The sequence below is a fragment of the Phyllobates terribilis genome, unplaced genomic scaffold, assembly GCF_046119375.1.
Source record: "Phyllobates terribilis strain yellow unplaced genomic scaffold, ASM4611937v1 Scaffold_8__6_contigs__length_399053987, whole genome shotgun sequence".
Lineage (NCBI taxonomy): Eukaryota > Metazoa > Chordata > Amphibia > Anura > Dendrobatidae > Phyllobates > Phyllobates terribilis.
This window is the reverse complement of record NW_027362768.1, coordinates 27,755,829-27,783,500: the sequence shown is the minus strand read 5'-3', so window position 1 is coordinate 27,783,500 and position 27,672 is coordinate 27,755,829. Positions and strand designations below refer to the sequence as shown.

Sequence of the window (27,672 nt, the reverse complement as noted above, 5' to 3'; positions counted from 1 at the left end):
CCACCAGGACTCCTCTTTCCTTCTCAAATTTCTCATTTAACATGTACAATCTGTATCTAGTTAAGTTTTTACATTACTGAGATGGCAGTTGGTGCCTATAAAGTTCTATGTAGAGGGGAGGAGATGGCAATTGGTGCTGATAAGATTCCATGTAGAAGGGAGGGAGGACTAGAAGGGAGCAACTTTGCCTCTTCCTCCTCTCCTCTCCATAGAACTTTATAAGCACCAACTGCCATCTCCTATCTTAATAATGTATAAATCTGTTATTACTGAAAACAGATTTTACATGTGTACTATTGACTTCTGAAATAAAAAATTAAAGCAACGTGTTTTTTTTTTCATAATAAAAAATTGTCAAAGCTCCACTTAAATGTTTTTAGTTTTTTGGACCTTAATTTCAATATATTTGCTAAATCTGCTTGTAATTTTTCATGATAAACATCTATTTTTTTCCAGGCATCATATATCCGATAAGGATAAAGAAAACCAGCCTGGAGATTCTGTACAGATCCTGGTTAGAAATCTCAAGTTAGGCATTGTGACATTTTGGAGTCTTGAGAAATTTGAGTACAAGTTGGCTGCAATGAAGGAGTTGTACGAGGTGACTGATGAGCCTGATGTGAACACTTTCATTCAGTGATAATTATACTCTTTTAACTATTGCGTAAATGCATCCGGATGTGCCCAACCGGTACCGATCTCCCAACAGTTCCTACAAATAATTTCATAGGAGACCTGAAGGCTAAGAATAAGGGGAAGGAGGATTATTACAAAGTGCTAGCAGTGCTTTACAGTAAAAAGTAAATGTTTATAAAACATAAAAGTTCAAATCACCCCCCTTTTGCCCCATTAAAAATAAAACCATAAAAAATCACATATTTGCTATTGGTATGTTCATAAAAGTTTGATTTAAAAATATAAAATAAATTAATCAGATCGTTAAACGGCGTGCTGAGAAAAATAATCAAATTGCCAGAATTACATTTTTTTTTTGGTCGCTGTAACATTGCAATAAGAGGAGATCAAAACATTGTATCTACCCCAAAATGGTATCAATAAAATGTCAGCACAGGGTGCAAAAAATAGGCCATCACTCAGCCCCATATCCCCAAAAATGGAAAGATTATGGGTCTCAGAAAAGAGAGGGTTTTTTTTTACGAATTTCCAATGTTTTTTTCACCATTTAAATAAAAAAAGAAACTATGCGTGTTTGGTATCTGTGTAATCGTACTGACTTGGAGAATGATATTGTCAGGTCCGTTTTACCGTATAGCGGTAAAATAATGATATATAAAGCAAAACAAAAAACAATTCTGATATTGCATTTTGTTTTGCAATTATAACGCACTTGGAATTTTTTACCTGCTTTCCAGTGCATAACATGATAAAATGAATGGTGTCATTCAAAACTACAACTTGTCCCTCGAAAACAAGCCCTCATACGGTTATATGGACAGAAAAATAAAAAAGTTATGGCTTTTGGAAGAAGGAAAGGAAAAAATGGAAAATGGCCATGGTGTGAGGGCGTTAGCATTAGATCTGCAGGGAACAGTGTTTGTGGAGCGGACCATTTCCCTTTTAATGCTAAATAGCTGTGATTTTCACATCTACAGAGCAATGGCAGTGCAAAGGATGATGACCTCTTTTATGACCCAGGAGATGAATGGGAGCCGGACTTATCAACATCATCAGTGTCAAATTTCTCTAGGCGCAGGTAAAGTACAGTATGATGATAACATGATGATAACTACAGATGTTCAACACTTGAAAATACAGAGCAAATCTGCAATGTTCATATTCAGCTTTATGGTCCAGGCTGCTATTATTGCTGGGCGTTGCAGGCCATTAAATACCCTATAATAGGTGGTAGGCAGGTGGGCTACTCTTGAGAGCACAGAACAACTTTCATTGATTGAATGTGACTTGTAGATGCGGCTTTATTTCAGAGAATTATATTTTTTTTAAAGGAGTAAAAGTCTCATGAAGAACAAGAGGATTTCTGGATGTCTTTATGAGATACGAGTCCACCCTATTCAAAGTTTACAGTCAGGACACTCATCAGGTTGGTTTTTATGTCAAATTTTATGTTGGAATTAATGTGGGATATTGTTCCTATTATAACTGTTTATCAGATTATTGATTTATTGCCCAATCAGTTGCCTCTGTAGCCTGACAAACCTTTTTAGTAAAGTAAATCTGGAGGCTGGTGGAACAAGTCGTATGAAGTTGTTTCTAATTGTTCGCAATTTAGGGGATGAAGTCCGTCCAAAATTCTTAGGATGCGTTCCCACGTTCAGGACTTGCTGCGGTTTAGACGCTGCGCATTCATGCAGCGTTCAAAACGCAACGTCCAGATATTACAGCATAGTGGAGGAATTTCTAGAAATCTTATGTCCACTGTGCGTCTACAATGGTGTAAAAATGTGTTTGCCCTTTCTTGATTTCTTATTCTTTTGCAGGTTTGTCACTTAAATGTTTCAGATCACAAAACAAATTTAAATATTAGACAAAGATAACACAAGTAATCACATAATGCAGTTTGTAAATGAAGGCCTTTAAGGGAAAAATAAATCATAACCTACAGGGCCCTGTGTGAAAAAGTGATTGTCCCCTAAACCTAATAACTGGTTCAACCACCAGGGCTGTGGAGTCGTGGAGTCGGAGCTCATTTTGGTGGAGTCGGTATAAAATGCACCGACTCCTAAAATATATAATAAATTGGGTACAGTAGTTCAATGCAGAATGTGCTGAATATTTTTTCATAGGAATTTGGGAAAGTTATGAAATGTCCTATAAATGGCTAATCTATTCCTGATCTAAGGCTACATTCACACAGTGTTTTTGCTGCGTTTTTTGAGGATACGTTTTTCAGCTGCAAAAGGAGATCAGCTTTTTACAAAACTGCACCACCTGAAAGGTTTTTGAGCTCATAGATAATGTTTTCAATAGCAAAAGCAGATTAGAAAAACGCCGCACAAACTGACATGCTCATTCTTTGTGAGGATCCGTTTTTGAGCCCAAAAATGGATCCTCACAAAACAATGTGTCTGAATGTCATACTTGCAACCCATTGACTTTGCTGGGATGCCCAGAGACACTGCATTTTACTGCAAAAAACGGATCCGCAAAAACGCTGTGTGTGAATCATGGCCGTAGCCAGCGAGGGGCAGGGGGGCAGCTGCCCCTCCCTAGAAGCAGGGGCACGCACCTATTCCATCTTGAAGAGACGTGCTGGGAAAGGGGCAATTGTTGATCAAGCCACTCGGTGGGGCAGCACTCATTTAGTGATTGAGCGATTGCTTGAACTAAAACCGTTTCTTATAGATATGGCGAACCCTCAGGTAGCCCTAAATGAAGGTCAGTGGACACAGGTGGCTGAATTGAAGGAATTGCTTAATCACCCATTTACCGTGACTAAAAAATTACAAGCTGAGGATTTAACTCTTGGCATTTTCATAAGGGAGTGGAAGAACTTGCTATTTTGCCTGTCCCAAATAGGAGGTTTAATCGCAGATGGCATTTCTGCTTCAATGAAACGGAGAGAGACACAGCTATTGGAAAATAAAATTTTTCTGGCAGCTGTTTGTGGACCCAAGTCATCATATACTGCTTCATGTTGAACAGCTTACTAAAGGAAAAGAAGCTCTGACTGAGGTAGCAGTTAGGATGAGTGGCCTACAGGAGGACTGCCAGGCGCAAGGGGGCTTGGGTCCTGACAGAGCTACTGCTGCCATATCTTCATCCTCATCAGATGAGGAGTTTGACTTTGACAAGTATTTGGATGACATGGAGCAGGCAAAGCGTTGCCGTAAGGAAAAAGATTTCACTCCGTCTCCTATAGCAAGCAGATTGACCATATTTCAGCAAAATGTTTCACTTGCTCTCAAAGAAATAGAAAAATTCAACCGTTCATCAAAACTGTGTGTGAGGCAATTCCTTTATACCCGGAAATTGTTAGAGATGTTGCACTTGTGGTTACGGCTTTGCCTCCAACCCCAGTCAGTGTAGAGAGGTTGTTCTCTAGCCTTAAAATTATTAGGTCAGATTTGAGGTCATCTATGAAGGAGGATCCGATGGAGGCAATTCTATTTCTTAGAACAAATTCATAGACTGCACAAATGTTATTTAGTATGTTTTTGTTTTTTGCCACTTGCATAGTTTACTACATAGTGATATATAATGTAATCGATATTGCATAGTGTATTACAGTTTTTTTGTGTTCTAAAGTTGTATTCCAATAAATATATATTATGTTCTATCTAAATATCTTGATTATTGTATCATAAAAATGATTAAATGTCTGATGTTCACATTGTACTACAATAAATGTTTCACTTAAATATATACAATATATGTGGGAGTCAGAGTCGTGGAGTCGGTGTAAGGGAAATTGAGGAGTCGGAGTCGCAGGTTCGGCTTACCGACTCCACAGCCCTGTCGACCACCCTTAGCAGCAACAACTGCCATCAAGCGTTTGCGATAACTGGCAATGAGTCTTTTACAACACTCTGGAGGAATTTTGGCCCATTCATCTTTGCAGGATTGTTGTAATTCTGCCACATTGGAAGGTTTCTGAGCATGAACTGCCTTTTTAAGGTCATGCCACAGCATCTCAATCAGATTAAGGTCAGGACTTTGACTAGGCCACTCCAAAGTCTTAATTTTGTTTTTCTTAATTTATTGAGAGGTGGACTTGCTGGTGTGGTTTGGATCATTGTCCTGCTGCATAACCCAAGTGCTCTTCAGCTTGAAGTCACGAACAGATGGCCGGACATTTTCCTTCAGGATTTTTTGGTAGACAGCAGAATTCATGGTTCCATTTATCACAGCAAATCTTCCAGGTCCTGAAGCAGCAAAACCTACCACCACAATATCACTACCACCACCATATTTTACTGTTGGTATGATGTTCCTTTTCTGAAATGCTGTGTTACTTCTACTGCAGATGTAATGGGACATACACCTTCCAAAAAGTTCAACTTTTGTCTCGTCAGTCTACAGAGTATTCTCCCAAAAGTCTTGGCGATCAGCAAGATGTGTTCTGGCAAAATTGATGAGCCTTTATGTTCTTTTTGTTCAGCAGTGGTTTTCGTCTTGGAACTGTGCCATGCATGCCATTTTTTCCCAGTCTATTTCTTATGGTGAAGTCATGAACACTGACCTTAACTGAGGCAAGTGAGGCCTGCTGTTCTTTGGATGTTGTTGTGGGATCTTTTGAGACCCCTTGGATGAGTCGTCGCTGTGTTATTGGGGTAATTTTGGTCGGCCGGCCACTCCTAGGAAGGTTCACCACTGCTCCATGTTTTCCCCATTTGTGGATAATGACTCTCACTGTGGTTTGCTGGAGTCCCAACGCTTTAGAAATGGCTTTATAACCTTTTCCAGACTGATAGATTTCGATTACTTTGTTACTCCTTTGTTCCTGAATTTCTTTGGATCGCAGCATGATGTCTAGCTTTTGAGGATCTTTTGGTCTATTTCACTTTGTCAGGCAGGTCCTATTTAAGTGATTTCTTGATTAATAACAGGTGAGGCAGTAATCAGGCCTGTGTGTGGCTAGGGAAATTGAACTCTGCTCTCAAAGATGTGATAAACCACAGTTAATTTATGTTTTAAGTGGGGGTGGGGAATCACTTTTTCATACAGGGCCCTGTAGGTTTGGATTTATTTTTCTCTTAATAATAAAAACCTTCATTTTAAAAACTGCATTTTTTGTTTTCTTGTGTTATCTATGTCTTATATTTAAATTTGTTTTGTGATCTGAAGCATTTAAGTGTGACAGACATGCAAAGGATTAAGAACTTTTTCACACCACTGTATTTGCACCTGCGGATCATCCGTGGAAACTGACATGTGGCGCGTCTTTCAGATACACATGCTGATGTTCCTCATAGTCTTGCTTTAATGAGGAAAATCCACATGTGTAAAAAATGTAAAATGCGTGTTTGCTAATTTGCATAAGCGGTGTGGAAGTTCTGCAGCGTTGGGGCTGCAACGGAACGTACCCCTACATGTACACGCATACACATGCATACACACCCGTGCACGCCCGTGTGGCACACATATACACACACTTAAAGGAATTCTGTCACCCCCTGGGTGATATCAGACCTCTACTATGGCCATACAGGGTATAGAAAAGTAAATCTATACTTACCTGTATGGCTCATAGCAGAGGTCTGATTGCAGAGAAAAGCGCTTTAATCAATTCTTTATTCCAAAGGCTTGGCGTCCGGGGGACGCCAAGCAATCCCCGCCTATCTGCTTATTATTCCCCTAAATCCCCGCCTCTCTGCTTAATTATCATATACCCCCTCCACTGCACATCACAGGGCCCTGTGGAAAAAAGAATTGATTAAAGTGCTTTTCTCTGGAATCAGACCTCTGCTATGGGGCATACAGGTAAGTATAGATGTACTTTTCTATCACCTGTATGCCTATAGTAGCGGTCTGATATCGTCCAAGGGGTGACACATTCCCTTTAACTTTTTGCTAAATTAGATACTGATCTGTAACCTTTATGCTGAATGTGCAGATGTAGCAGAAATACTGAAATATCTTTTTATATTTCTATGTTTATCTATAGGTTTAATGAACAAATCGAGCAGTTTCTTGAGTAAGTCCAGCAGTATTAGCTCAAACCCCACAGATTCCCATCTTCCTGGGATCTGTAAGGATCTAATAGGATCTGCCCTGGATTCCCTGGGTCGCAGTCATGCAGATGAGAGTAACATAGCGGACAGTGTGATCTGCTGTCTGCGTACTGTGTGCACCGGAGTCCGTGCTTTGTCTGGGGCTTATGAACAGCAGGACGATGACAGCACAGATGCTTGTGAGTATAAAGCTATCTTGTGCTACAGCTTGTATTTTCTTGTCATAAACATGAATTTAGGATTGTTACCAAACTGTCTTTTTTTTCTCCCTCATGATCAAACAATGAGCTATTTATTGTTTGATTGTTGGGTGTCCTACACTCAGAACCCCATGATCGGGGGCACCGTTCGTGCTGCTGCTGTGTCTGATACTGCAGTTTACCAGAAATTACTGTGCGTAGAAAAACAGGGTGACAATCGCCTAAAACTATTTTTATATGTTATAGGGGCTGCTATTTATTGCCGATGGGTGGTGATTGTTGTCCTTAGAGCCACACTGATCGGTGAACCACTGCACTGTGCCCATCTCATGATCATGTATGGGATCAGTAGTAAGTCTATGGGTCCATATACCTCTCGCAGAGCGTTGTATGGACCATTAGACTATTGAGCCCCTACTCTGCGCACACAGACCTCCAGCAATCGGCAGCCTCAATGACATAGAAAAGATTGTATGGGGTGATAGATTCCTTCTTAAAGGCATTGTGACACGCCTGCAATTTGTGGGGTTCCTCCATGACGCAGGACCTATCCTAAGGGAATGGGCTGTCAATTTGCTTTTCTTGAAAATATTGTATTTCATAGAAAGTCCATCTGTGATAAGGCAACGTATTGCTGCCGATCTGTGTATTTGGCGTTTACTACGCTAGAAACGTGTCACATTCCTTTAATGGCAACCATATTGTTTGTCACCTTTCGTCACTTGGTAAACAAAGACAGGGCTTGGGACCCCAGTCCATCAGCAGATTAGTGGGGATGCTCAATAGGACACCTTTCTTATTGATAAATTGTCAATATTATTGGGGTTATTACCTACAAAACCACAACCAGATCCGTCATGCTTTACAAACTATTCTCTGAAAAACACAATCATACATATATTGTACTGATAATACTAATAGGAGACAGTATTTTTTGATGTGGAGGATTATTGCACTCTCTTGATCATATAAAGATTGTTTAGGTCGCCTAACTCCTAAAACATATATAAAAGAGGCCATCACGCTCATTAGAAACATAGAGGGATGGATAGACAGATATAGAGGTTTCTAAAGAGCGTCCCTCATTGTCTTCACTTTCTTGATCTCTGAATTAATGATATGATGGATGGCCAACTACAGACAACACTGTATCAAAAGCAGACAGCTACGAACAGCCTGTTGTCTTGGGCAAGTCACCACCCGCTTCCCTTCGCACAGGGATGCCGAGGAGTCAGCACATCAGACTAAGGAGGAATTGACACCTAGGTATTTAGAAGGTCCCCTCCTATAAAATCCTAAATTTATAACCGGATACTCTAATATCAAAAGAGAGGACAAATCTGATATCACCGATCACCCTAGCTGAAGTTTAGCTTGGAGATTGAGTGATTTTAATTGTAGATTTTAAGTACTTTTCTCTTTTTAATTTTAATGAATAAAAATTATTTTTTTATTTATTACTCCAATTGGATTAGTCTGTGAAAAGTGAGAAATATTAATTTGGAGAAATCTAATAATCTGTGTAAACAGTGAACTTGTAAATAAAAAGTTACAGAACAATCTCCATCATAAATGATTAATATGTGTGCACCAACAACACCATGATAGCAGCAATAAGGCAGCACTATGTTGTGCTTGTGACCCTGCACTGTAGACCACCACCTCTCTAAATCACCTATAATTAGTAAGTGCCCATGTGTAGCGAGCTACTGCGTACTCCTCCTGCAATGGGCCTCTTGTATGCTGTCTGTTCTTAGTATCTCTGAATAAAAATATTGGCCCCGATTCATCAAAACCAGAGTCCAGGTTTTTTTTTACTTTATCACGGCCAAACATTTAGATCAAGAAGGTGTTGTCCAAGTAGTGGCCAACCCCTTTAATTACTCTTGCTGATCTTGATGAGGGGCGTTTAGGAGTCAGACGCTCCTTATTCATGAAAAGGTGCATGCCTCTAATGAAGTAGGAGCGCCTGACAAGTCGCATGCTCCTCCTTGCATCTCGCTACAAATCTTACTCCACTTCTTAACTGGAGTAAGAATTTTGAGTGATGAATGCCACAGCTTGTCATGAATTAGAGGAGCAATGGCGTCACGTCCCTGTCCTTCCCCAGCTCTGACCATTGTGGTGGACCATGGAAAAACTGACATGAAAACATCAAAAGTAGCAACATTTTTATGCAACTCCCTAATTGCGCAAAAACTTTGCGACTTTTCAAACCAATTTACACCAGAATTCTGGCTAAATTGCTTTCATTAATCAGAAGTTTCATTTTTTTTTAATATCTTTTGTGCTGGTTGATCACTCCAGTTGTTATTTTGTAGGTAATAAGGATTTTGGAGGTGTCGCTGTTGACTCTCTAGGATTACTAGGAAGGACTGTCCAACTTTGTAATGCTCCTAGCCCAGATGATTACAGGGTGCCTTGTGAACTTGGTGTTCTTTAATATTAATGGGGTTGTCCACTACTTTTCATTAGTTTGAAAATAGCCAATGGTTGTCCTAACAAATAATAAAATTGTCTACTGCATTCCCATCTGCTCCTCCATCCTGCTGTCGGTGTCCCCCTCTGGTCCTCCTACCTTCCTTTCCTGGTGGAGGGCATCAATTGACAGTGTTGGCCATTGAGCTCTCACTGATTTGCTTCAATGGTCACTTTCCATCTGAGCTGGAAGAGACCTCTCAGTAGCTCTCCTGGCTTGGAAGGAGTTTGGCTGCTGATTGACACATTTTAGAGCAGTGGGGTCCAGAAGGCGAGCATGTGTTGTAGTTTTTTTTTTAATTTTAGGATCACCCTGGGTCCATTTTCAAACTATACATGCACATTATGGAAATATTATTTATGCAGTTCTATTTAAGGGGTTGTACTAAGTTTGGAAGTTATCCCCCATCCAGAGAAGGGGATAACATACCAACTGCTGGGACCCTCACTGATGCCAAGAACCGGCTCTATAGACTCCCATGTAAATGGATCTGTGGTTGAACATGCACACCTCCACTCATTTAATTCCTTATGGGAGTGGCGAAGACCAGCCGAGCACTGCACTCGGCTCTCCCTGGCGGTCCTATAGAGAATGAGCGCAGTGGAGGTCCACATGATCAACCACCCTCCGTTCACACAGGGCTCTTCAGGTAGGGGATAACTTCCCAAATTAGTTTGACTCCTTTAAATTCTATTCTAGATTGCGCTATAGAAATCCCAATATTGGTGTAATCTTCCAGAACACCCTCTGCATTACACCATTACCCCATATGTGTGAGCGCATGGATTCCTACAATCCCTTATTCTGCTGTCTCTCCAGTGTTCTTGGTTAATCGTGGGGCCCAGTTACAAGGCGTCCGGCTGACATCGGCATATCAGCAGCTCGTTGTGTTAAGCAAGCATTGGTTGGAGCGGTTACTTGAGAAGCCGGAGAGCTCCCGACTGGCTGACAGCCTGCTGCTGTCCATCAGGAAGCTGGGCGGATACCTGCAGCTGCTCTTACAGGTGATTTTCACGTTGTCGGACATGTGTATTTTACAATGTGTCCATTTTTCTTAGTTAAAACTAACTGTAGTTGGTCAACCGCTAGTAATGTATTGATTTTCTGGGACGTTTTTTTTTATAATTAGTGCTACACAAATTTGCACTGCAAAGTGCTTTATTTAAAAAAAAAAAAAAATCCTGGACAGGAAAAATAATCCATGATCTGGATTGTTAAACTAATATCCGACTGCTTGTTTTATATTTTCTACTTTTTTTTCATTTATTTATATATTAATAATTATTTTTATTTAGAATAGTGTTTAAAGGGCATCTGTTTGTAGGATCAACCCTTCTAAGCAGTCTTTATGGTCATGTAGGCAATGGGCAGCTGAATAAAATGATACCATGATATCTGCGAAACAGTGTCTTATTCCAGTGTAATCCATGGTTTTCTTAATATGTAAATGAGCTGTTAAGATTTATGGGCCAGACACTGATCTCCCTGAGAGCCCTTATTTCACATAAAAGGGTGCAACCAGTATGAGACATGGGATAGCTGACAGTCTGCTCTCTTGATCTCTGCACAGCTGTGTGTGATTACAACTAACACTTCTTCAGCTTCTATCTCTTGGCAGTCAGTGTGGGGGGAGGTGAGTACAGCTTAGCTGACAGCACTGTGAGAGGAGGCCTACAACTGCAGAAGTGTTTGTAATGAGACAAAGCTCATGCCCATATAGACTGCTTAGGAGGGCTGATTCTACTAACAGATTCTTAATACCTAATGTAGCTAATGACTTAAACATTTTGGGTTTTAGGGTTGTTGCTCAGATATTTCGGCCATGGTTACAGAAGCAAAAGACAAAGCCAATTGTACAACGGAGCAGATACTGCAGAGCGTTGGAAACTTGGCTGCACTGAATGACATTGAATTACATCTGTCTGAAGAGGAAACAGTGGAAGATCATGGTCTCCAGGTATACAATCTACACAAGAAAAAATGTCTGACATTTCCTAAATGAATAAGTGAATAAAACCCACTTCATTTACCTATTACAGCGAATCTGTCACCAGGTTTTTGAAATTCATCTGAGAGCAGAATAAGATGGAGACAGAGAACCTGATTCCAATGATGTCACTTACTAGGATGCTTGCTGAAGTTTTGATAAAATCAGAGTATTATCAGCAGATTATCACTAAAGGACTAGTAAACCTGTTGCCATGTAGTCCTCCATTTTCATGAGCTCTATAAAACCTCACCCCCACCACTGATTGTCAGCTTTCTGCCTACACAGTGTACACAAAAATATGCCAATCAGTGGTGTGGGCGAAGCAAAAGATCTCAATATTCAGAGAACTGGCAGATCTGCAGCAGAGAAAACTGATTATAGCAAAACTTCAGCGAGCAGCTCAGTAAGTGATACATTGCTGTAATCATGGTTTCTGCCCCTACATCAAGCTGCTCTTAAGGGATCCTAAATAAAGCTATCAGCTAAGGTACATAGATTTAGTCAACATTTACATTTAAATATATCTTGTACCTATATGTAACAGCAAATTAAAAGTTCTGCGCAATAGGGAACATGAAAGCATGTAGAAAAATGTATTGAACCATTCCAGTCCTGGACTTGAGCAATTCAACCTGGTGGTACCGGGTGCTCACCAACATAGATGCATGAATTGAATGAAATAGAGAAAATGATGGCACACACCGGACCTTTTAAAATCCAAAGTCTTTATTTATCGACACATTAAAATCGACTGCAGGGAGAGAGAGAGCATGGCTGGAGGACATTCAATAGTAAAACATGTTACTATTCATGAAAACAGAAAGATCGCTATTGATTGACGCATGCAGCGCCGATGCGTACCAGAAGTGGCCATCACCGAGGGCGTCATCGGAAGAAAAGTGGTCACAGTGCAGCGACCCCCACATGGGATCACGTGTGCGGAGTCGCAGTCACATGACCACTCCACTGCCGAGGGTGGGTGTAGACGTCATCAGTGATGCCAAGCACCGGCGCATCAGCGCGCATGCGCCCTAGCAATCCTTACGATGTTCAGCATAGATCAATGAGGACAGAGATGTTCCAAATATGGGAGTGGAGAGGAAAACTGTGCGGAGGGGGATAGCTCTTAAAAAGCTTCACAGCACACATATCCTGAGGGACAATATAAAAAATAGCAGTAATATAAAGTATAGATACAGAATACAAAAGGACTGATGTAAAATACATAGTAAATAGTGCACAAGGTGCAGGATACTAAATAATAACTAGAAATGGTTATGAATCACATATTGCATATTTATTCCAATGAATCCTGTGGAAAGCGTAGTAAATACATACAAAAACTGAAAAGTATATGGAAATAACTAAATTAAAAGGACCCTGTCACCAAAAAAAATGCAATTCTTTCTGCAGGCACCATGTTATAAAGAAGGAGGGGAGCAGAATGATATGTGATTTTGTAAAGATTCAGTATTACCTGTGATTTATTCATTTACACCACTGCTCTTTCTGGGATTTCCGGTCCAGTGGATCACTGTATGCACACACATATAAAGAAAGCTGTCAGTCACTGATAGCTGCCCACTGGACCGGAAATCCCAGAAAGAGCAGAGGATTAAATGATGAAAATACAGGTTATACGGAATCTTTTCTCACAACACTATACATCAATCTGCTGATCCCCCTGATTTATAACATGATGCCTGCAGATTATACTGCATTTTCATGGTGACAGGTTTCCTTTAAAGGCGACAATATAGTGCAGTTCGTGAATAATGAATGTGATGAAAATGAATAAAGAACCTGATGGGGTATGAATTACATATTTATAAGTCCTATGAAAGGTGTGAAGAATATTGGAGGCTAAAATAAAGTCTATGAATAAAGTGCAGTAAATGCATGTAAGTGTGGATGAGTGAATGAATAAATGAAAAAGTGAATAGATGAAGAATTAGGATGTGTGATGGGGGCAGGAAGGTACAGTAGATGTTCTTAGATGGGGTAGGAAAATCTTGATGACAGATTCCCTTTAAGAGTGGCAAATTTCTGGAACTGCATTTTTTTCTCCTGTTTGTGGTCATATAGTGCCATTGCCACCTATTATATCTCTTTATAGTTCTGTTTGCTTGTGTCCTAACACTACATTGCTGCTATTGCTTTCTTGGTACTGCACTATATTTCCAATAAAGTGGTGAAAACCAAAGAGACTTCATTATAATCAATGGTGGTGTTTGCATTTGTTTTGTAACCAATCCATGCTCTGCATGAATTGTATATCTGAGATCAAAAATACAGGTGTGAACGGAGCCTAAGTTGTATTGTTCTCCTGCCAGAAGTCTATAGGTGAGATACTTTACATGGGAATGCGGTCTGGATTGGAGAGTATAATCGACAGTGGGCTGCAGGCTTCATACATGATGCAGAGAGATCTGGACAGGTGCCCTGTGCATGATAAGGTATGTGAACATTCTAGGTCTTCGTCAACTTGTTGGGATGTTTAGTTTTGATTAAAACTGTTAAATTAAAAGGAAAAATGTCCAATTTTTCAAGACTGTAGGAGTTATGCAAACCCAAGAGTATGAGAACGCCAACCCTTTAGATCTTTCCAGTTTGATCCTTTTTATTAACTAGAAGCTTGATATATGCTTTAATGGGGTATCATCGTCGCATCCACAAGATGAGGCATAAATGATTGGTACATGTGGGACCTGCATCTAATCTATCTGGAGAACGGGGCTTGGACAGACATTCTTGCAATTCTCATACAAATGAATGGACAGAGCTGCAGGTGTCCCCCCCCTTTATTCCTGAATTCATTGTGATGGGACTTTGTTCTCAAGTCATATGTACGTCCCCCCAGATGATACAAAGATTTATATCATAAATTTATGGTGCATCCTGTGAACTTGCTATAAATGTATGAGATAGAAATACACCTTCAATATATAGTAAAGGGGTGGTCCGAAATAAAAATTAATTTCATTCCTATTTATGTCACAATCTAATTTAATTTATTTTCTAATCTATAAATAAAAAGTTGCTACAGTTCCCCCTGTTACTCTGCTTTATTTTTTTACTACTTCCTCTTTGTTGACACTTCATTTGAGAATCCCCAGTGCATGCTGGGATAGCCAAATGAGTCGTCATCAGTGGCCAGAGGTCGCGGTTACTAACTCAGACTATGCCCCCTCCATCAAACGAAGCGTCATCAGGGGGCTGGGATAGTCTCAGCTATACGGAGCATGCGTCTATTGTCAGCTCTGACACATGTTCAGTAGATTTTGGTCACTGTGTAATATGCAGCGTGACGGTGCGCTCCCTTGTCAGCTCTGATCAGAAGTAATGAGCAGCCAAGAGAGCGCACTGTCAGTACGCATTGTAAGTAGAATACCCTGCGTGCAGGAAAGCAGAGACCAGCGCTGCCCCCACAAGTGACTAGCCCAGCCCTTGAAATGGATATTACTAATGATTCTTTTTTTTCAGGGAGGAGCTAGTCTGACCATCCCAGCATGCACTGGGATTCTCAAACAAAACGCCATCAAAGAGTAAACAGTGACCTTTTATTTGAGGTTTATTAGAAAAGAGATTAGATTAGAACATTAAATAGACAGACATTTAGAAATTAAAATACATCTTAGTTTTGGACCACCTCTTTAAGCCAGAGTCATTGTTTTTCTAGGTTCTTGAAGACATAAAGAAGAATTCCCTCACATTATCGTCTTTCATGCAGAATAGCCTAGCTTCCTGTAAGAAGGTAGGACTTACTGATTTTAATATAATATAGAGTTGCAATTACAATTATTCAGCCACTATTAAATATTATATCTATTAGCACAATTTACAAAGTTTCTGGTGTTTGCAATAAACTTATTAAGCCAGAACAATTTAAATGGGTGAACAAAACTAATACAAGAGTTGGTTTCTCCAAATTAATAGAAAATGCTACAGCATGCAAACCTAGAAAATATTAGTGTCCTGGATGTCATTGCCCGTGAAGATTGGGCCAAGATTCCTCAGGATTGCTGCCAGAAGCTAGTGTCTGGCATTACATCACGTTTGCAGCAAGTCATAACAGCCAAGGAGACTCTTATACGTACTAAAGGGGTGAATAATTTTGAGACTGCAGCAGTCCGTAAGAGTGACATTTTGTGATGAATTTGATCTGAGGGGTAACGTTTCTCCTTGTGGAGAGTGACATGCCAAGCTTGCCATGTCAGAGTGAAAAGGCTTATAAGTCATGCATGCTCCTCTGGGAAATTAAATATGAAAATTGCCTTTTCCAAGAGGAAGTGGACTTGAACTCTAGTGCCACCTATTGGAAGCAGTGATCGTAAAAGTCAATATCGACCCTTAAATGTGCTTTGCCACATTACTTGGGATGAAAGCCAAACCCGAATCTCAATTTGCAGACACGGTGTTTCGGGGTACTGCCCCTTGTCAGTGTGAGATTATGGTTCTGGCTTTTATCCTAAGTCATATGGCAAGGGTCGACATTGGTTTTAGGATTGCTACTTCCAATAGATGGCACTAGAGTTCTAGTCCTCTTCCTCTCTGAAAACGCAATTTGTGATGAATTTGGAGACATCATTTGTTATATTGGTTATGTTCAGTTATTTAAATTGTTCTTGTTTCATTGGGTTATTGCAAACAGCAGAAAGTTGATAAATTTTGCTAATAAACCTAATTTGCGATGCAATTGGATATTTTTTATCGATACTGTACACATATGAACATTAGGAATTTTGTAATTTCGTAAGTTATTGCCATTGAGTAGCTGGCTAATCTAATATATATAATCATCTTATCCCGTCTGTCTGTCCTTCTGCCGCGGCCAATCAGTGACGCGGGATTTCAGAAAAACATGGCGGCCGTTAGCGGCTCATCTGCTGCACGGAGGTCAGCGGCGATGCAGCCGGGAGATGACTGGTGCTTGCAGCAGAAGTACCCCGACCGGCGGCGCTGCTGACCTCCATGCGGCTACCGTCGGGAGATCAGCGGCTTGGGCCGCTGATCTCCCGACGGCAAGTGTGAAGGGAGGACCGGGGAGCGGCGCCGCCGGTCGGGATACTTTTGCTGCGAGCAGCCGGTCATCTCCCGCAGCGCTGCTCCCCGGTCCTCGCCGGCCGCGACCAATCAGCGATTTTGGCGCCAAATTTAAACACCGCTCTGCTGATTGGTCGCGGTCGCCGGCCGCGACCAATCCGCATTATTGGTGCTAAATTTAAACCCCGCTCTGCACAGAGGTCAGCGGCGATGCAGCCGGGAGATGACCGGCGCTAGCAGAAGCACCCCGACCGGCGGAGCCGCTGACCTCCATGCGGCCACCATCGGCAAGTGAGAAGGGAGGACCGGGGAGCGGCGCCGCCGGTCAGAATACTTCTGCTGCGAGCAGCCGGTCATCTCTCAGCGCCGCTCCCCGCTCCTCACTAATACAATTAGCTGATTGGTTGTGGCCGCCACCAATCAGCGATATTGGCGCCAAATTTAAACACTGCTTTGCTGATTGGTCGCCGGCCGCGACCAGCGATTTTGGCGCCAAATTTAAACACGCTCTTCGGTCCTCACGAACACGGTTCGCTGATTGGTCCCGGCCGGGACCAATCAGCGAACCGTGTTCGTGAGGACCGGAGAGCGTGTTTAAATTTGGCGCCAAAATCGCTGGTCGCAGCCGGCGACCAATCAGCGATATTGGCGCCAAATTTAAACAACGCTCTGCTGATTGCTCCCTGTCGGCCGCATACATATTCTAGAATACCCGATACGTTAGAATTGGGCCACCATCTAGTATTTTATATATGACAGATGATGTCCTCCTTTTTTTATTTCAAATTTAATTCATTAGGATTTCTAACGTCTTCCTAAATTTCTCCAGCTAAACATGGACCTGCTGATGAAAGACACGTCTTTTAGTGTACGGAGCCCCCTTTGTACAGGGCTACAGCATATCAGTCACAGCATGGACTTATTGCGACAGAATGTGGTTTCTATACTGAGAGGTAAAATACTGTGTATCTTCACTGTTGCTTTACCTGTATTTGAGTGTTCATTTTGGTGGTAATTTCATTGACTGCACTTATAGATATTAATGGGCAGAGGTTATGAACTACAGTGGGGAAAATAAGTATTTGATTTATTTGATCCACTGCGAAGTTTGCACGTTTTCTCACCTACAAAGAATTGAGGGGTCTGTAATTTTTATCGTATGTAAACTTCACCTGTGAGAGACAAAATATTAAAAAAAATCCAGAAAATCACATTGTATGATTGTTACATAATTAGTTTGCATTTTATGTCATGAAATAAATATTTGATACAATAGAAAAACAGAACTTAATATCTGGTGCAGAAACATTTGTTTGCAATTTACAGCAGTCAGACGTTTCCTGTAGTTCTTGACCACCACACTGCAGTAAGGATTATGGCCCACTACTTCATACAGTTCTTCTCCAGATCTTTCAGGTTTCGGAGCTGTCGCTGGGCAACATTGAATTTCAGCTCCCTCCAAAGATTTTCTATTGGGTTCAGGTCTGGATACTGGCTAGGCCACTCCAGGACCTTAACATACTTCTTACGGAGTCACTCCTTAGTAGCCCTAGCTGTGTGTCTCAGATCTTTGTCATGTTGGAAGACCCTGCCATGACACATCTTCAAGGCTCTTACTGAGGGAAGGAAGTTGTTGGGCAAAATTTTGCGATACACGACCCCATCCATCCTCTCTTCAAAACAGTGCAGTCGACCTGTCCCCTTTGCAGATAAGCACCCCCAAAGTATGATGTTTCTCCTACCATGCTTCACTGTTGGGACGGTGTTCTTGTGGTTCTACTCATCCTTCTTCTTCCTCCAAACACGGCAAGTGGAGTTGACAGCATGATGGCCCAGTGGTTAGCACTGCAGCCTTGCAGCGCTGGGGTCCTGGGTTCAAATCCCACCAAGGACAACATCTGTAGGTAGTTTGTATGTTCTCCCCTTGTTTGCGCGAGTTTCCTCCCACACTCCAAAGACATACTGATAGGGAATGTAGATTGTGAGCCCCAATGGAGACAATGGCGATTCATGTCTGTAAATTGTCTGAATTGCAAAGCGCTGCAGAATATGTTGGCGCTATATAAATAAAAATATTATTATTATTGACACCAAAAAGTTTTATTTTGGTCTCTTCTGACCACATGACGTTCTCCCATGCCTCCTCTGGATCATCCAGATGGTTATTAGCGAACTTCAAACAGGCCTGGACATGTGCTGGCGTGAGCAGAGGGACCATGCGTGCCCTGCAGGATTTTAATCCATGATGGCGTGCGTAGTGTGTTACTAACGTAATGTTTAAGACTGTGGTCCCAGCTCTCTTCAGGTCATTGACCAGGTCCTCCCGTGTAGTTCTGGGCTGATTCCTCACCTTTCTCATAATCCTCTTTACCCCACGAGGCGAGATTTTTGCATGGAGCCCCAGACCGAAGAAGATTGACAGTCATCTCGTGTTTCTTCTATTTTCTAATAATTGTGCTAACAATTGTTGCCTTCTCACCAAGCTACTTGCATATTGTCCTGTAGGCCATATCAGCTTTGTGCAGTTCTACAATTTTGTCCCTGGTGTCCTTAGACAGCTCTTTGGTCTTGGCCATTTGTGAAGACCCGGGGTCTTCAGTGGGCGTAAACGATACTCAGACAACACAGGGTGAGGGTAAAACAGTGTGGCAATACTTTATTGAACCACAAAGAGGACAATAAACACACAGAATCGTCCCAGCAAATACCCAAGATGGTCCAACATTACACAGTCTCACCTTTCCTTCTCCGCCCGCCTGGGATAGAACAGCTGAGACTTTGGAGACTTCCAGGACCGACTACCTCAACCAGTGGGCCCCCACAGAGAGAAGGTAGTGGCAAGCTTAGGAAGCTGACAGTCCATCGAGTTACAAGGCCAGGAGACCCGAAGTTCCCAACCTGGCCTCTCCGAGAGTTTCCATGGGGCCAGGCGACCGGTGGGTCTGTCCTGTGGGTATATTTAAAAGGAATCTGTCACTAGACTTTTGCCACCTAATTTGGGAGCAGCATGATGTAGAGAGGTGCCTCTTATTCCAGTGATCTATCACTTACAGGGCTGCTTGATAAAATCACTGTTTTATCAGCAGGAGATTATCCCTAGACCTGCAGCCATGTAGTCCTCCATATTTATGAGCTCTCTATAACCACGCCCCCACCACTGATTGGCAGCTTTCTGCCTATGCACAGTGTGCAGAGAAAGCTGTCAGTGATGTGAGTGGGGTTATTCAGAGCTCAGCATTTAGAGAACTGCTACATCTGCAGCAGAGAAAACAAGGATTTTATTAAAACTGCCGCAAGCAGCCAAGTAAGTGACACATCACTTGAATTAGGGTCTCTGTCTTTACATTATGCTGCTCTCAAATAAGAACAACAGCAACAGATTCGCTTTAACCCCTTTCTGGCCCATGACGTACTATTCTGTACCTGCGCTCTGGGACTTAAGAGCAAGGTACGGAATAGTACGTCAGGCTGTGCGGGCACGATCGCCGCTGGGTGTCAGCTGATTGTCACAGCTGACACCCGGTGCTACGTGCTGGGAGCGGTCCCGCACCGCTCCCGGCACATTAACCCCCACAATGCTGCGATCGAAGTCGATCGCAGCATTGCGGTGGCAAGGGGAGGTGATCGCAATACTCACCTTTCCTGCCGGCGTCCAACGCTGTCTGCCGCGGCTTGCCGGATGTTGCCATGACGACCCGATGTCATCATGACAACATCCGGGTCACGACAGCAGGAAGATACTTTGGTCATGCACAGTGCATGACCAAAGTATCTTCTGCATCTGCAGCGCTGACAGCCTGTATAGCACAGGGATGAGGTGATCAGAATAAAATGATCAGAATAAAAAAAGTGAAAGTCCCATTGTGGGAAAAAGAATAAAAGTAAAAAAAAGTGTTAAAAAATAAAAAAAAAAATTGTAAAAATATATATATATATATATAAAAAAAAATAATCCACCAAAAATAAAAATATAATGTACCCATCAATATATATTATTATGAAAAAAAAAACAGAACAATAAAAGTACTCATATTTGATATTGCCGCGTCCGGAACGACGTGACCTATAGAACTGTCCACTAGTTAACCCCTTTTAAGGACATGGTAAAAAAAACCAAACAAACAAAAAACAATGCTTTATCATCATACCGCCAAACAAAAAAAGGAATAACACGCGATCAAAAAGACAAATATAAATTGTACCGCGGAAAACATCATCTTGTCCCGCAAAAAACAAGCTGCCATACAGCTCCATCATCCGAAAAATAAAAAAAGTTATAGCTCTCAGAATAAAACGATGCAAACATTTTTTTTTTTCTAGAAAATAGCTTTTATTATGTAAAAGCGCCAAAACATAGAAAAACAATATAAATGTGGTACCGCTGTAAACGTACTGACCCGAAGAATAAAGCTACCGTATCTATTTTACCACACGCGGAACAGAATAAAACAACGATTCCTGAATTGTTGGTTTTTGTTTATTCTGCCTCCCAAAAATCGGAATAGAAAGCGATCAAAAAATGTCACGTGCCTGAAAATGGCACAAATAAAATTGTTGGGCTAGGGTTGGGGTTAGGCTAGGGTTAGGGTTGGGATTTTTTTCAAAAGTTAAAAAAAAAAAAAAAAAAAAAAAAAAAAAAGAGAGGATGACATGGTGACTAGTGTTGAGCACAAGTGCTCGCTACTTGAGTTTGCATCGGGTGCTCGGGTATGCACTGAGTATCGCGGGTGCTTCGCGGCCAAAAAAAACTTGCGGGGATTGCCTGCCATGCACGAGCGATCCCCGCATATTCTTTCTTGGGTGTCTAATAACCGTGAAACATACGGGTGGGGACTCGAGCATGTCACTCGAGCACTCGCGATACTTGGTACATACCTGAGTACCCGATGCAACCTCAAGTAGCGAGCACTTGCACTCAAGACTAATGACCACTTATTCAATATGATGACCTAATGTTATCAAATTCTGTGTCGTACCGCTGGGTTCAAAATGTTCACTATACCCCTTGATAAAATCCTTGAGGGGTGTAGTTTCCAAAATGGTGTCACTTGTGGGGGGTTTCCACTATTTAGGCGCATCAGGGGCTCTCCAAACGCGACATGGCGTCTGCTCTCAATTCCAGCCAATTTTGGGTTCAAAAAGTCACACCGTGCTCCTTCCCTTCTGAACTCTACCGTGTGCCCAAACACTGTATTTTCCCCACATATTGGGTATTGGTGTACTCAGGAGAAATTGCACAAAACAAGGGTATTGCGAAAATAAAAAAATTGGGGCTAAAACATAATTTTTGTGGAAAAAGTTTGATTTTTTTTTTATTTTCACAGCTCCTTATTATAAACTTCTTTGAAGCACCTGGGGGTTCAAGGTGCTCACCACACATCTAGATAAGTTCCCTGAGGGGTCTAGTTTCCAAAATTGTCACTTGTCAGGGGTTTCCACTGTTTAGGCACATCAGGGGCTCCCCAAACTCAACATGGCGTCCGCTAATTATTCAAGCAAATTTTACATTCAAAAGTCAAATGGCGCTCCTTCCCTTCCGAACCTTCCCTGCCGTGCGCCCAAACAGTGATTTTTTCCCCACATATGGGGTATCTGCGTGCTCAGGGGAAATTGTACAACAAATTTTGGGGTCCATTTTTTCCTGTTACCCCTGCGAAAATAAAAAAAAAATTGGGTCTAAAGTAACATTTTTGTGAAAAAAGTTAAATGTTCATTTTTTTCTTCCACAATCCAAAAATTCCTATGAAGCACCTGAAGGGTTAATAAACTTCTTGAATGTGGTTTTGAGCACCTTGGGGGTGCCATTTTTAGAATGGTTTCACTTTTGAGTATTTTCTGTCATAAAGACCCCTCAAAGTGACTTCAAATGTGATGTGGTCCCTAAAAAAATGGTTTTGTAAATTTTGTTGGAAAAATGAGAAATTGCTGATCAACTTTTAACCCTTATAGCTCCCTAACAAAAAAAACATTTTGGTTCCAAAATTGTGCTGATGTAAAGTAGACATGTGGGAAATGTTATTTATTAACTATTTTGTGTGACATACAGTACAGACCAAAAGTTTGGACACACCTCATTTAAAGATTTTTCTGTATCTTCATGACTATGAAAATTGTACATTCACACTGAAGGCATCAAAACTATGAATTAACATGTGGAATTATATACGTAACAAAAAAGTGTGAAACAACTGAAAATATGTCTTATATTCTAGGTTCTTCAAAGTAGCCACCTTTTGCTTTGATGACTGCTTTGCACACTCTTGGCATTCTCTTGATGAGCTTCAAGAGGTAGTCACCGGAAATGGTTTTCACTTCACAGGTGTGCCCTGTCAGGTTTAATAAGTGGGATTTCTTGCCTTATAAATGGGGTTGGGACCATCAGTTGTGTTGTGCAGAAGTCTGGTGGATACACAGCTGATAGTCCTATGTTAGAATTTGTATTATGACAAGAACAAAGCAGCTAAATAAAGAAAAATGAGTGGCCATCATTACTTTAAGAAATGAAGGTCAGTCAGTGCGAAAACTTGGGCAAACTTTGAAAGTGTCCCCAAGTGCAGTTGCAAAAACCATCAAGCGCTACAAAGAAACTGGCTCACATGAGGACCGCCCCAGGAAAGGAAGACCAAGAGTCACCTCTGCTTCTGAGGATAAGTTTATCTGAGTCACCAGCCTCAGAAATCGCAGGTTAACAGCAGCTCAGATTAGAGACCATGTCAATGCCACAGAGTTCTAGCTAAAGACACATCTCTTTAACAACTGTTAAGAGGAGACTTTGTGCAGCAGGCCTTCATGGTAAAATAGCTGCTAGGAAACCACTGCTAAGGACAGGCAACAAGCAGAAGAGACTTGTTTGGGCTAAAGAACACAAGGAATGGACATTAGACCAGTGGAAATCTGTGCTTTGGTCTGATGAGTCCAAATTTGAGATCTTTGGTTCCAACCACCGTGTCTTTGTGCGATGCAGAAAAGGTGAACGGATGGACTCTACATGCCTGGTTCCCACCGTGAAGCATGGAGGAGGAGGTGTGATGGTGTGGGGGTGCTTTGCTGGTGACACTGTTGAGGATTTATTCAAAATTGAAGGCATACTGAACCAGCATGGCTGCCACAGCATCTTGCAGCGGCATGCTATTCCATCCGGTTTGCGTTTAGTTGGACTATCATTTATTTTTCAACAGGACAATGACCCCAAACACACCTCCAGGCTGTGTAAGGGCTATTTGACCAGGAAGGAGAGTGATGGGGTGCTACGCCAGATGACCTGGCCTCCACAGTCACCAGACCTGAACCCAATCGATATGGTTTGGGGTGAGCTGGACCGCAGAGTGAAGGCTAAAGGGCCAACAAGTGCTAAACATCTCTGGGAACTCCTTCAAGATTGTTGGAAGACCATTTCCGGTGACTACCACTTGAAGCTCATCAAGAGAATGCCAAGAGTGTGCAAAGCAGTCAACAAAGCAAAAGGTGGTTACTTTGAAGAACCTAGAATATAAGACATATTTTCAGTTGTTTCACACTTTTTTGTTAAGTATATAATTCCACATGTGTTAATTCATAGTTTTGATGCCTTCTGTGTGAATGTACAATTTTCATAGTCATGAAAATACAGAAAAATCTTTAAATGAGAAGGTGTGTCCAAACTTTTGGTCTGTACTATATATATATATGTATCTCTCTGATTTAAGGGGATAAAAATTCAAATTTTGAAAATTGCAAAATTTTCTAAATTTTTGCCAAATTTCCGTTTTTTTCACAAATAAACGCAAGTGATATCGAAGAAATTTTACCACAATCATGAAGTACAGAATCAGAATCAGGGGGATCCGTTGAAGTGTTCCAGAGTAATTACCTCATAAAGTGACAGTGGTCAGAATTGTAAAAAATTGGCCTGATCATTAACGTGCAAACCACCCTCGGGGGTAAAGGGGTTAAAGGAGCTCTCCGTTGTTTTTGGAAACAGACTGGGCAATAAAAAACGATCAGTAGTGTGTGAACAGTGAATATTTTAAAATACTTACAGGCCACTGTCTTCTGCCATTTCCAGCGCTGCACTGGTCGTATCACGTGACCACAATTGTGACCTGCCGGCTCACATGTTTGGAACTAAGGTCACTTTCTCAATGTATGTCTGGGAGACTCAGATTGAGACTCTTATAGACTTACATTAAGAAAGGAACGAACGGTCTTCAGTGTCAGCTGGCAAGAAAGCTCTTTGGTCACACGATACAGGAGAGGGGTTGGGGCAGTGCTGCCAGCAGCGGAGATGGTGACCTATAGGTATGATAATGAACTCCTTATACCCATTACTGATTGGGGGGGGACAAATAAAAAAGCCAGTATGTTCCTTTAACTGTGCTTTTGCACAAACCATAGAAATAAATGTCCTATTTATTCAACTTATGAACATTTTTGCATGGTTTTAAAATATTAACCATAGTCCAAGGAAATATAACAGATAAAAAGGGTTGTACCATAAGCAACATCTTTCACCTATCCATAGGATAAATGATTGTGATTTCAGAGGATCTGACCATTGAGATCCCAAATGGATACTATAAATGGAGACCCCAAAATTTCCATGTGTGACTGGATCGGTAGTGCTCCAGTGCTTTCTCAGATAATTTGTTAAAAACTCAATATCTGCATTTTTTTACATAACATTATTTAGTAACATCACCAGTCTGCAGCTGCCCACTGTTTTATTTAATATAAAGAGCAGCCCCAGACACCGGATATCTGCTGTTTAAAGCAGATCGGTCACCAATTTTACAATATATACTGCAAACATTACAAAAATGTATCTCTTCGACCTGATAAGGATGTTGTATTTACTTTGAAAATCCATGCCCATATGGCTTTATGCTGCTATGTGAAAGTTGAATTCAATTTTTGCCCACCTAACCTAATTGACAGCTCTTCAATGCCCTCCTCCCTGCTGAGATCTCACACGCTCAGTGCACCCCGAAGCTGTCAGGAAGGGTGAGCAGAGACTTCATAAAATTGGTCACATGAGCTATTTTATTATATAGCTGGACACATCTTAATATCAGGATTATACTGCCATTCAGACATGGAATTCCACTGTTAATCCCCCAGTCTCATAAGGGCTAACAGATCTAGTTAACAATGTATGCAGTTAGTATTGTGGAATATGGTGACTTCAGGTTGTAATTTATGGCAGTGTTGTCAATTTTGCAAATTTCTCTTTTGCAGGTTCGGACATAGATGCTTCAGAAGTTCTTACCTGTCTGAACAATCTTAATTCTTCATCAAATCAAGTGAATAAAAGCCTGCCAGTACAAATCCTTGGTCTTCCTGAGCTTCAGTCCTTGTTAGAGGCTCTGTCATGTGTCATTCACAAGTGCTACACTGCCGGACCTTCTCATAGAGCTCTCAGCGTACAGACTTTACAGGCCCCCAGCCAGGGTGTGTTCTCACCCAGCACCATCCAGTGGGTGTAATATTCATTGGATGGCTGCTGCTGTGTGACCGCTCAATGCTCACTAATGTATGGCGTTACACTTGTGCAGACTGTATCAGAGAAAATGTGGCCTCTTTGATCATTGCGGACAATCAAAGTCTGGCTTACGTTTTGTAAATCACATTGGGAAATGCAACATGAGCTCTGAATACACAAGGAGGGAGGATAGCACCAGGTTCAGACAGGCATATTTCAAAGGCCATGTACAGACTGCAATGCCTGGACTGACCGCAGGATTTCGGATCCAAACTTGCAGCCTCACAGACACATACAACATATGTTTCTCTGTATGCGGACCATTAAATACGCCCATCTGAACCTGGCCTTGGGGTGCATTTGCAATGGCCGTTCTTTGGGAACCATTATATATAAATATTCTGCCAATCACCCGATGAATGAGCAAAACACTCACTCGTTAGGCAAAATGATTTTTAATCAAGATTAAAAATCATTGTCCTCCGCAGCTCATTACCCTATTTAATAGTGCTGGCGAAAACGTGATGCTCTCTGCATGCAGAACAATCGCATTAACAATCGTTTTGTGCACATGGAAGTGCGGTTGGCCTTTCCAAATATGTTAAAGGGACCGCTGATCAACATCTGTGCAGGAGATAGGCAGTTGTTTACAGCGCGGGTCAGCCGGTGTAAGCACACCCTTAATTTGTCTGAATTTCAGATATTCCAGCTCTTAAAGGGGTCGTCCACTACTAGCACAACCCCTTCTTGATCTAAATGTTTGGCCCCAATAAAATAAAAAAGCTTATACTCCTCTCCTGTGCCGGCGACATTCCAATGGTGTCAGCACTCACGGAACCGGAGCTCTCGTGCGGTTGTTGTGATGTGACCCCGGCATCCAATCAGCACTGGCGTCACTGTCCCCGCCTCCTGTCGAATTGAATATGAAGAGGAAGTCCGGGCTGCAGCTGATCTTACTACTTCTTCATGTTCAATTTGTGGACAGGCGGACCGTGACTCCAGCGCTGATTGGACACCGGGCTCACATGTCACAACAACCGTACGTGAGCCCCGGGACAGCAAGTGCTGGAACGGCACCGGCACGAGAGAGGAGTATAGGCTTTTCTATTTTATTGGGACCAAACGAGGGATATGAGAACGGGTTATCCTAGTAGTGGACAACTTTAACCATTTTGTGCAAGCCACATTGTCACAGTATGGCTAGTATCAGCTGCTACATGGCTGAGGAAAACTTTACATCATACAACTTAAGTCCCATTATATTGCGTGGTGTGAGTCACCCAGGCCTAGTCACAGAAAAATATCACACACATAGTACTGTTCAAAACAAATTTGCACTGTATGCACATTGTATGTATATATATTTTTTAGCTTTTTTGCCTTTTTTTTTTTCATTTTCTGTAATATTATCTTGGCTAGAAAATAAGTAAAAGAAAAAAAAAAAAAAAAAAGTTTCTCTAGATTTCACAATACAAACTGCATTATTCAATAGATACTTTAGACCTGATGAGGCTAGTGTACTTACTAGTGTTGAGCGAGTATGTTCTATTAACCCTTTCGCCGAGTATGCTCGGGCCGAGCTCCGAGTATTTACAGCTGCTCGGTGATATGATTGAATCGCTCCCGCATGATTTGCGACTGTTTGACAGCTTTAATACATGTGAGGAATGTCTATTTCTTACACATTTCTCACATGTAATAAAGCTGTCAAACAGTTGCAAATCATGCACACGGGAGCGATTTAACCATATCACCGAGCAGCTGTAACTACTCGGAGCTCGGCCCGAGCATACTCGGACAGAACATACTCGCTCAACCCTAGTACTTACCTCAAAGGTCTATGCAGCAAT

The 27,672-nt window shown here is 41.6% G+C and overlaps 1 protein-coding gene across 1 annotated transcript in view; it reads left to right on the top strand.

Moving 5' to 3' along the window:
• Window positions 1-27,377, top strand: part of KIF14 (kinesin family member 14) — a 97,185-nt gene extending 69,808 nt beyond the window's left edge. The window contains exons 21-30 of the mRNA XM_073642891.1: window positions 457-601; window positions 1,614-1,714; window positions 1,968-2,062; window positions 6,587-6,832; window positions 10,152-10,336; window positions 11,131-11,289; window positions 13,656-13,778; window positions 15,002-15,076; window positions 17,195-17,318; window positions 25,579-27,377. Of these exons, the coding sequence (XP_073498992.1) occupies window positions 457-601; window positions 1,614-1,714; window positions 1,968-2,062; window positions 6,587-6,832; window positions 10,152-10,336; window positions 11,131-11,289; window positions 13,656-13,778; window positions 15,002-15,076; window positions 17,195-17,318; window positions 25,579-25,826 (1,501 nt within the window). The 3' untranslated portion in view covers window positions 25,827-27,377. The remainder of the gene's footprint in view (window positions 1-456; window positions 602-1,613; window positions 1,715-1,967; window positions 2,063-6,586; window positions 6,833-10,151; window positions 10,337-11,130; window positions 11,290-13,655; window positions 13,779-15,001; window positions 15,077-17,194; window positions 17,319-25,578) is intronic.
• The last annotated feature ends 295 nt before the right edge of the window (window positions 27,378-27,672 follow it).